At 56.2% G+C, this 10,354-nt stretch overlaps 4 protein-coding genes across 4 annotated transcripts, besides 6 other annotated features; all 4 read left to right on the plus strand.

The window, feature by feature from the left end:
• Positions 1-47: a microsatellite.
• A 270-nt stretch (positions 48-317) lies between these two features.
• Tco025E_01074 (uncharacterized protein) lies at positions 318-632 on the plus strand (the record flags this gene model as incomplete). The annotated part of the gene is made up of 1 exon (XM_029368012.1): positions 318-632. The coding sequence occupies one exon, from the start codon at positions 318-320 to the stop codon at positions 630-632; it is 315 nt and encodes a 104-aa protein (XP_029231882.1).
• A 690-nt stretch (positions 633-1,322) lies between these two features.
• Tco025E_01075 (putative aldehyde dehydrogenase) lies at positions 1,323-2,837 on the plus strand (the record flags this gene model as incomplete). Its single annotated transcript, XM_029368013.1, has 1 exon — positions 1,323-2,837. One exon carries the CDS (start codon positions 1,323-1,325, stop codon positions 2,835-2,837), a length of 1,515 nt encoding a protein of 504 aa, XP_029231883.1.
• A 228-nt stretch (positions 2,838-3,065) lies between these two features.
• Positions 3,066-3,120: a sequence feature (G-rich).
• Position 3,121: 1 nt separating this feature from the next.
• Tco025E_01076 (putative mucin-associated surface protein (MASP)) lies at positions 3,122-4,615 on the plus strand (the record flags this gene model as incomplete). Its single annotated transcript, XM_029368014.1, has 1 exon — positions 3,122-4,615. The coding sequence occupies one exon, from the start codon at positions 3,122-3,124 to the stop codon at positions 4,613-4,615; it is 1,494 nt and encodes a 497-aa protein (XP_029231884.1).
• A 24-nt stretch (positions 4,616-4,639) lies between these two features.
• Positions 4,640-4,687: a microsatellite.
• A 492-nt stretch (positions 4,688-5,179) lies between these two features.
• Positions 5,180-5,203: a microsatellite.
• A 300-nt stretch (positions 5,204-5,503) lies between these two features.
• Positions 5,504-5,523: a microsatellite.
• A 54-nt stretch (positions 5,524-5,577) lies between these two features.
• On the plus strand, positions 5,578-10,197 carry Tco025E_01077 (uncharacterized protein; the record flags this gene model as incomplete). The annotated part of the gene is made up of 1 exon (XM_029368015.1): positions 5,578-10,197. One exon carries the CDS (start codon positions 5,578-5,580, stop codon positions 10,195-10,197), a length of 4,620 nt encoding a protein of 1,539 aa, XP_029231885.1.
• Positions 10,198-10,329: 132 nt separating this feature from the next.
• Positions 10,330-10,349: a microsatellite.
• Positions 10,350-10,354: the final 5 nt, after the last annotated feature.

The raw sequence follows: 10,354 nt of genomic DNA on the forward strand, positions 1-10,354 counted from the left end.
TGTGTGTGTGTGTGTGTGTGCATTTGCTGTATGTGTAAGTGCATGTGCTTGCTTGACGGTGAATCCAGTTTGTGAGCGGTTTATTCCTCGTTTTCATGCGTGTCCGCTTCGGACGGACGCCTCCGTCTGTTTCACTGCTCTCGCTCTATCTATGTTTTTTTCTTTTCTTTTCTGCTCCGCGTGTTTACTCGGTGCCTCACGTGGTTGTCGTCGCTGCAGGATAGGGGATTTCGCGGATAGCCAAGCGAACAACAACAGCAGTAAAAGAAAACGCGTTGAAAAAGGCGGATTAAAACAACAGCAGCAACACCAGGAAGATGCTTCGTCGCGCTGTTGGGCCACAGGCCTCGCGGATTTTGGCGAGGACGTCGAGTTCGGTCCGCTGCTTCACCAACTATGACCACATGAAGTACCCTGTGGATCGTCAGGCCTTTTTCTGTGTTCTTGGGTACTTTCTCGTGATGTGGATGATTATGGCGCGCACGGGCAGCCTCTTCACGAAGCGCTCGGAGTACAAGCGGGAATACTTCCGCGTCTGGGTTCGTAAGCTCGGCACGGGCTACCAGTGGTCTGACGCATGGGGACCGCAGATGGACACGGTATGGAAGAACGTCCCGGACCGCGTGGAGTAACTTGGGTAAACGCAATATTTGCCTGCCTCCATGGCTCTCTCTAGTAGTATAGTAAGGGGTCTGTTAGTAAACGAGGGAAAAGGGGGGGGGGGGAGAACCCTAACCCTTGTTGTTGTTTCTTTCCGATAGATATATTTATTTATTATGGGGTTCTGTGTGCGCGTGTGACAACACTGGTGGGGAATAGTAGTGGAAAATGCAAGAGGGATGAATACTGTGTAGTAGTCGAAAGTGAGGCAGGATGTTTTCGTGGCCGTCGTGTTTGGGCGCGTATGCGTTGCATGCGCCTGCGTGTTTTTCTGTGTTTGCGTGCGCGTCCTCGGCGACGGCCGCATCCTGCCTCCCCCGTCTCCCCCTCTCCCTGAAAGGAGACAGGAATACGCCTGCAATGGAAACGAGGGAAAGAAGCTGGGGAAAAGCGAACAACGAGCACAACACGGAACACCAAAACGAGAGCTTCAAGGGCGGTGTCTCAGCTTATCCAGTGGAGGGGCCCTAAGGAGTAGATGCCATCGTTGCCATCTTCCACTGTTTTTTTTTTGACTTGGCAGCCGTGCGCGAGTTGTGTTTAGGCCACAAATAAATAAATAAAAAACGAAGACAGGGATAAATAGCTAGAGCTTGCGTGAAGAAAAGGCGAGGTAAACGAAGAAGAATCCTGTGGAGTTATATAATTCACTTTATTCATCCATGCGACGAACGCCGTGTGTCTTTTGCAAGGCTGTTTTTGATTTGAACAATGCGGCGCGGTTTGCCACGGGTGTTGTGCTGGACCGCCCCGTCGCTTTCCTCAATGGCAAATTCGTGACCCCTGCCGCAGGTGCAACCATCGCCGTGGAGGACCCCTGCACCCAGACATTTATTGGCGAGGTGCCGAACTTGGGAAGGGACGACACGATGCAGGCGATTGGCGCGGCCAAGTCGGCCTTTGAAGGCTGGAAAAAGGTGATGCCGCGAGAGCGTGCTGTAATTATTCATCGCTGGGCTCAGTTGATGCTTCACCATAGCGAAAGCCTTGGAGCTATTCTCTCGCGCGAGTCTGGCAAGGCCCTTGCGGAGGCCGTGGGCGAATGCCTGTATGCGGAGCGCTACCTTGAGTGGTACGCGGGGGAGGCGGAGCGGGTGTACGGCGACATCGTCGGTGGGCCCCGTGAAGGGGTCACCACGACTATTCTCCGGCGCCCGCTCGGGGTGGTGGGGGTCATTACGCCCTGGAACTTCCCCTCCTCGATGGTGACCCGGGCGGTGGGTGGCGCCCTGGCTGCAGGGTGCACGGTTGTACTCAAGCCGTCTGAGTATACCCCGTTTAGTGCTCTGGTGTTGGCGCAGTTAGCGGCGGTGGCAGGCGTGCCACCCGGCGTCTTTAATGTGCTAACCGGAGATGCCGAGCCGATTGGAGACACGCTGCTGGACTCCTTTGAGGTGCGCAAGATCGCCTTCACAGGGTCTACGAGGACTGGAAAACACTTGTATGCCCGCTCTGCCGCCACCATGAAGAGGCTTGGGCTGGAGCTCGGTGGCAACGCACCATTCATTGTGTTTGATGACGCCGATCTCAACCGGGCAGTTAGCGGCCTTATAACCTCCAAGTTCCGCAATGCAGGCCAGGCGTGCATCAGCAGTAATCGGGTCTTTGTGCATGAATCCATGCATGATGCTTTTGTGGCGCGGCTTGTCGAGAAAATTCGGGCGACAGTGCGCGTGGGTAACAGCTTTGATGCGAATGCAACGATGGGCTCGCTCATCCATGGCGCAGCCGTGGATAGGGTGGAAGCGTTGGTGCATGACGCCGTGGCAAAGGGCGCCAAGGTGGAACTGGGTGGCACGCGCCTTCCTGGCCCTGGATACTTCTTTGAACCCACCGTTATCACATGTGTGCAGCACGACACAATGAACTGCTGTCAGCAGGAAGTGTTTGGCCCAATTGTGCCGATCATCAAGTTTTCGAGTGAGTCGGAGGTGGTCCAGCTGGCCAATGCCACTCGCTCCGGCTTGGCGGCGTACATTTACACCCAGGATTACAGAAGACAGAGCCGTGTTGCGGAGCAGCTGCAGTTTGGCATGCTGGGCGTGAACGACGTGGGCCTATCCTCGCCATCTGCGCCTTTTGGTGGGGTGAAGGAGGGCGGACTGGGTCGGGATGGCTCCAAGTACGGCATTGACGCGTTTGTCGACATTAAATATGTCTTGGAATCGCGTGTTTAACGAGACGTCCTTTTCAACAACAACAACAATAAAAAAATATGTAAGCTTTGTTTTCTTGCGTGTGCTTTTTTTTGCTTCTCTTCTCGCGTTGGTGTACCAAGGTGGTCCTCGCTCACGCACTCGCAGCTTTTCCCTTTCTGTTTCCTTCTCTGTGTGTCTGTGTGCAACGGTGCCCATAACGCCCAAACCTCCTATTACAAGGTAAGGCAGTACATAGATATTCGCAGTGGGAAGGGGTAGGGAGACGAAGAGAGATAGTGAGAGGAAGGGAGGGAGGGAGGGAAATGCGGTTTCTTCTCGCTGCCTTGTGTATCCTGGTGTCGTTGCTTTCTGTTAGTTGGGGCACCGCCACGGCGCTCTGTCCGTCCAATGGCAACACGCACGTCATCTACGTGACGTCCAACATGGGTGACAACATCTGGGCCTTCGACACCGCCGGCCAATACATTGGCCTTGTACTAAACAAGAGCTCTTTTCCATTTCGCGTTGATAAGCTTCGTGACATGAAGTTTGGCCCTGGTAACCATCTCTACGTGACTAGTGCGCGCGGGACATACAGCCGTGTGTTTGCCGTGTCCGGGAATGGCCTGCTTAACCGCACGCTTAACGAGGGGTGCACCCGGAACTATCTCTTTACCGTCACTACGCAAAGCAGCAAGAACCCGTTTCTCGATCACCCGTACGCGGTGGCATTCCACCCAGTGGACGGTTCTCTCTTTGTGTCTAACCAAAACTCCGTCACGGTTACAAAGTACGTACGGGTTGAGGGTGGCAAGGGTGCGTTTCCGCAATGGGAGCCGGCGCAGAACGTGGCGCAAGCCATCTCCAACGCATCAGTGCTGGACGGCGTTTCAGCGAAAGCCGGTTTGTTTGCATCCTCGTGGAGCAATGCGTACTCGTTGCGCTCCGTGCGTGGGTTGGCTCTCTCACCACCGCTCCCACGTGCCCTTGTAGAGCAGGCTGCTCCGGCTGGGTATTACTCGACGCTACGAGGACTCGCCTATTACGTTATTGTGTGTGACCTGGCGGCTGACCGCCTCCAAGTGTTTCTTGCTGAAACAGGCGAGCATGTGTTTTCCATACCCGTTGCAGCTCCCGTGCAGGTCCTATTCCCGTCGCGGTATGAGGCGCCCATCAGTGCGCCCACGTCATTCTTTGAAACCCCATACGTGTATGTGACGAGTAAAGAAGATGGCTTGGCGTTCCTCGTTCCGCTGGTTGCCTCACCTCGCTCTGCCAATATGGGCGGTTTCGCCGACCCCCAGCGACGGCCGAAGGCGTACGCCATCACAAAACGGGGTCCACACCACTCCCTGAGTGGCATCTACGAGAACCCATCACATGAGATGCTGTTAATCGCAGACCGTGTGGGTCGGAGGATCTCAACCTATGCCTCACCGTTTTTGGTAGACAGCAAAAAAGGATCTGAGTCCTCCCCCTTTCTTGGGCACTTCTCTTCGCGACTTCCTGACCAGCCGGAGTTTATCCTGACGACTATGGTGGAGCAACAAAGTTCCATACCCTTCTGTTACGAGCTTAGTGAAGATGGTTCATTCCGTTACGTCGCTCTATGTACGGCGGGGTACATGTGGGCCTTGGGAATACTCTTTAGCTTCATCGTCGCCGCCATCTATTGCGTCTTGCGTAAGGTGCGTCGCTGTCAGGAGCGGAGTAGTAAGCATGGAAGGGAACACGTGCAAATTCCAAATAGCCCCATCGCGGAAGAAGCACCGTTGGTGGACGATAACCGTGTGGAGGGTTACGGTACGGTCAACTGAAGCCTTCACTAATTAAGCTGCATCTTATTTTGTTTTGTTCTGTTTTTATTTGTGTGTGTTGGTTGGTTAGTTGCTGCTCCTCCCTCTCCTTTTGACTCCCAGCCGCGGCCAACCCCAGGGGGGCGTGCGGGGAAGACGGAAGCCAACAGCCAGAGAAAAGTGAGCCACCACCGCGTGTTGGTGAGCCCATTCGCAGTGCGGAAGCGAAAGTGCTGGTTTTCCGGCGGCTGACGGGAAACGCCCAACACCCACCGAGTCCCTTCCGCTGCCAAAGTGGAAGTGGAGAACGATGTAATCAACAATAATAACAGAAGATGGGAAGAGGAAACCAAAAAAGAAAAAAAACACCAATAGTGAGGGGAAAAAGACACGCAAGCGCAAGGAAGAAGCTCCGTTCTTGCGTCTGTGGCGCAAATCAGATGGCGAAGACGCAGGAGTTACCTCGAAAGGGAGGATCGAAAATAATGGTCTTTCACGCGGTTGGTGCGACTACACACAGGGATGCGTGTGGCTATTTGTCGCTTTTTTGTTGCGCCCACCTTCGCTGAGTGATGTGTGGCGCTGGAGAGAGAAGGAGAGCGAGAGAGACGCGGATGAGAATTAGGAGAAATAAGCAGTTTGCAATAAGGAAACGAAAATAAAAGAAACGACGCGTGGCGGAGCGGCTGTATACAAATGTGTTCTGAAGGATATGCAGGTAAACCATGAAGACCACAGGCGGAACAACACCCGCAGCCCACGGAGAAATGTGCCTGTATGTAAACATCTCTTTGCTGCCCCTTTCCACTCCTCACCAGCTCTTCTTGACTGCTGGAAATATCACTTTGCACACCTTCCGCTTTGTTTTTGTTTTTTTCTCTCTCTCTCTGTTTCCGCCGTGGGACCGACCACACACACACACACACCCAGTGGTTTGAGCAGAGGTCGTTGTACTTGGACGGGGGGCGTGCGCAAACAAGTCGATGCTGCGCTCGACGCATCTGTGGTTGCATGGACCAGCAGCGCGATCGCAGTCTGTGCTTGCGGCACTGCTACGCATCCGGCACCAGCATCAGCGTCCACCGCATTCCCTCAACCGCCGGGATGCACCGATGCAGTTGTTGTCCTCCTCGCATGACCACGTTGTTTCTGCATTGCAGGAGCGGCAGCAGTTGGTGGACGAGGCGATGAAGATTCTCCGAAAAGAAGTCCGTGGCGGTGACGCCCTCTCAGACGTGGATGCCGCGTCGGCCAATTTTTGCGTTGAGGTGGGAAAGCTGTTGAGCGTCGCGGCGGCGTTTGGGGCCACCACGACTACCCCTCGCGTCGCCGAGGCGCTGCAGTGGGTGCGGATGAACAAGAAACAGCTGGTGTCCATGCGGCAGGTGATGTCCATCTGCGTGCCTCTGCTTAACCTCAAGGACGGCAAGACGGCCGGAAGACGCTTCGTGATGGAGGAACTCAGCACACAGCTGCTGGAAGCCCTGGAGGCCCCAGTTCCCACGGCGGCGTCTTCCGAGTCGGAACTAAAGCAACACCGCAGCGCCGTCGTCTCAGTCTTTGTTCTTGTGGGGAGAATCCTGGAGAGTGACAGTGGCGATGCTGATGAAGCGAAGAGGGCCGCCGGCGAGGACGGCCTCCACCACGTCCCTCCAATGGAGGATTCCCTCGTGTTGTACCAAAAGGCATCGCTGCTTTTCACAAAAGGTGTTCATGCACTTCTCACGTCGGCGAAGCGGTCGCTTCCGCCGCTTGATATTTCTGAATGTGTTCACATACTGCATGCCTGTCAGCGCCTGGAAACGGGTCCTGGCGGCAACTCCGTGGCGGCGGCGAGGGACGGACTGCAGAAGGTGCGGCCCATGATTGAGGCAGCGCTTGGCCCCTCTACGGCGGGGACGAGCAAACGACCGACTGACGTTTGCCATCTACTTTCCGTGACGTCCAAGCTGCAGGATGCCCGAGATATGAGTGAGTTATCCCGTGCTGCGCTTGCACTTTTACCACTCGCGTTGGCCTCTGCGTCTGCGAAGGATATTTGCGTGGTACTTCAGGTGTTGGTGCGATTGCGTACCAGTGCACCGGAGGTGATAGCGTCACCGATGGTTCGGCGTGTCCTTGAGGCGGTGCGTCCAAAGCTGTTTCTCATCGCTGAAACCCATCCAGGCTCACTGCGACATATCGAGTGTTCCTTGCTGATGTCGACTCTCTCTCGTCTTGACGAAGAACTGGCGGATGACCTTGTGAATCTCCTTTGCGGCTGTTTCTCCGCTTCCATGGAGCTGGTACAGCCAGCGCAACTTGTTCCGTTTCTCCAAGGCCTCGCTAGGTGCAGCGAGGCGGCCTCCCGACACTCGGATGAGGCGCACCATGTGCCCTTCTGGGAAGTTGCCCGTCTCCCATCGGTGCTTCCGACCATTGAGCAGGCCGCCGATCGTGCTACCGCCTGGGCGGCGGCCGGGACCTTGACGGGCTTGGAGTCGGCACAGTTGCTACTTCTTTTTGCACGGCTGCGGTACGCCAGGGTTACCGCCGTCTACGTGGCCTTGGAGCCGAAACTGGCGTTGACCGTCGATCGCTTGTCAAAAGGCCTCTCCGACGATGGCAACAACGGCCGTGTCGCGGATGTTGCTCGTAGCACCGGTGACGAGGACGTCGTTGGCGGCGGCGACGGCGGGTTGAGTCAGGGGTCAAAGCAGCAGGCGTTGGGTGCCGCCGGCATGATTTCGCTTACTTCGGCCCTAATGAACGCCCTGGCCGTTTACCGAGATGAGGCGGTGACTGTCACACGAGAGGAGGAGGTGTCGCTCCAGCGCGCAGAAAATTTATATGAGACCCTACGGCAAGGTGCCGTGGGAAGCATCGCGCGAACGGATAACCCAAAGTCGCTTGTGATGCTTCTGCACCTGCTCCTGTCTGAAGGGAAGAAGGCAGGAGGAAGAGGAGGAGGAGGGGTAAATGCCGCTCTGGAAAATGATATGACGGCGGCGGCTGCTTCCTCCTTCCCCTCCTCTCGGCCGCTGGATGTGGTGGGTGGACAGGTGTGTCTTGTCGCACCTGCCACGAACGCGTACGAGGTTGGGGCCATCGCCAAGGCCCTTGGAGAATTGGTGGCGCATGAACTGATCGGGGAGGCGGAGGCGCAGCGGGCCATGGAAGCAATTTTGAGCCGGAGCGAGGCGGTTGAGTTGAGTGTTTACGATGCGCAGTCCCTGCTGGAGGGGATGCGACGGGTGCGTGTGGTGTCCATCCCTCCGGCCTTTCTCCACCGTCTGGCGACGCTGCTGCAGACGACACCCAACAAGACGGCATGGGTCCTGCGACGCCTGCTTCCGGTGTTGAAGACGGTCACATTGACGTCCGCTGCGCTGGAGGCATTGGTTAAGCTGACGGAAGTGGCAATGGCAAATGCATGCGCTTTGATGTCCACTAACGCCTCATCGCCCCCGCCGCTTCGTGAAACCGCACTTTTTGCCCATGTCTTGGCGCAGCTGTACGGTTTCTCCTCGGAAGCTCTCGTGTCGAACGTTGCGGCGAAGGAGGGAGCGGAGGTGACGGAGGAGTTGGGGGAGGAGGAGGAGACCGTAGCGGAGGAAACCGAGGAGGCAGAAGCAAACTGTTTGGACGATACTGCTGCCGATGAGCCTGATGAGTTTAGGCAACACCTAGAAAACGTGACGAGACAAGCATTTTCAGCCCTGGGAGATGTTGCCTGTTCGTCCCTGCAGCAACTCGGCGATTCCAGTGATGGCTCACAGTGCACGACGCAGATATCACCGAAGGAGGTTGTGATGCTTGTGCAGAGTTTTGAAAGAGTGGGAGTGAGGCATCACACGCTCCTCTACGAGGTTGTTCCGTTCGTCCGAGACATGTCGGCGGCCATGGAGCCGTTGGAGCTGTCCCTACTGCTTAATGCCTTCGCTCGTCTTGGCGCATGGAACGGGCAAGTTTTAAATACACTGGCGGGTAATGTTGCGGCACAGGTAAATACATGTAGCCTCAAGCAGTGTCAGTCCATCTTACAGGCCCTCCAGTCCTCTGGGTTTCTTCGCCCTGGTGTCTTCTTCCCGACTGCGGCGTACAAGGCAAGCCTGGAGCAAGATTGGCGCCCTGCGTGTGCCCCAACAGCACAGGCGTCCATCAATCCCCTTGTATTGCTTGCGACAAGCGTTGTGGATCGTATGACGAGACTCATTGAACGCCCCGAGTCCATCCCTGCCTTGTTGGAGGCCCAGAGTCTGGAGGACGTCGCCGCTGTCGTTCGGGTTTTGGGTTTTTTTGACCAACCGCCACAGCCGGCCTTCGACACGTACTTTGCGATGGCGGTGGATAAGTTCCTGTTTGCCAGGAAGTCTCTTGTGGGCGCCGCCTCACCACGTCAGCAGCGGAACTGGTTGATGATGGCCCTCGCCCTTAAAGGCCACGTGGGCAAACTGCGGCGCTACCATCGTCAGTGCGTCTCTGCTCAGGCGATATCGTGCGCCGTCACTTCCCACCAAACGGCTTTCGTCTCGCTGTCACCGGGGCTGCGACTGATGCCGGAGGAAAAGGTGGCGGAGCTTTATGGCACTTGCTCTGTATGTGCCATGCTCTACCGCGGAAGCTTTTCTCCGGAAGAGGCCTCACCGTTTTTGGAAGTTATTTCCGAGAAACTGCGGGATGAGGATGTGTCCCGAAACCCCCGCCGTGTCAGTAGCGCGCTGCGACATTTGACAAAAACCTCTTGTAGGCACATCGGCGCTCCACGTGTTGTCTATCAGATTGCGTTGGACTCGGCGCAGCGCCTTGTCGCGCAATTGCAAGGCACTGCGGCCGAGGAAGAAAGTGGCAATGCACCTGTGTGCTCTGCTTCAGCTGCCGCAGCGGTGGCGGAGGTTCTTTGCATGAATCATCTTGTGTTTCCCCCGCCTTTGGCGGGGGACGCAGAAGCACTGCTTCCAATGTTGTTTTTCTTCGTGGATCAATTGCGGAAGAACGACGTTTCAAAGCTTTCCGTCACAGAGGCTTCCATCCTTGTCTTGGCCACTGCCACTGGGACAGCTGTGGCGGGCCGTTGTCCGGTGAACGTGAAATGGCTAGATGAAGTGCAGCATGACATTATCTTGAAGGAGAGGCATATGTCCGTGCATGATGCGGTGAGTATCCTCCTTGCTGGGGCGCTGTGCCCCGATGAACGTATTGTGCGGGCAGAGACAGTGCAGTCGGCCTCGCGTGTGCTGGTGAGTCAGATGGGAAAAACCGATTGGACGGGGTTGTGGTTATTGCCCGAGCTATACCGTCTTATGATGGCGGGTGACGCCTGCCTCATGGCGCAGTGCACACGGCTCCAGGATGCGGCTGCTGATGGCGCTGCCGCTTCAGATGCTGGCGGCGTGTTGGAGGTCGTTGAGCGAGTTCTGCCGGCGCTACTGCGGGCGACGCGCTCTGCCGCAAAGGACGTCGCACCGACGTTGTCTTTGCAGTGCCGGGCGGACCTGGCTGAGGTATACCGGCGCCATGCGACGACGCAGGGGGATGACGCGGGGCTGGCCGAGGCCCTCGCGCAACTGCTGGAGGAGCAGGAGTCGTGTGTTTCCCTGCATTCCAACAAATACACGGCGTGAAGCGGATTAACAAGAAAAAAGAAGAGAAAATAAAAAAAACAGCGAAGTTGGGGAGGAAGGGGAAGGACATTAGGCGGAAAAAGAAGTTTTCTTTTGCGAGTTTGTGGAAATGACAAAAAAACCCGTTTAACGGAGAGAGAGAGAGAGAGGAGGGGGG

This window comes from Trypanosoma conorhini (assembly GCF_003719485.1).
Source record: "Trypanosoma conorhini strain 025E chromosome Unknown Tco_14.4_contig_00031, whole genome shotgun sequence".
Classification (NCBI taxonomy): Eukaryota; Euglenozoa; class Kinetoplastea; order Trypanosomatida; family Trypanosomatidae; genus Trypanosoma; species Trypanosoma conorhini.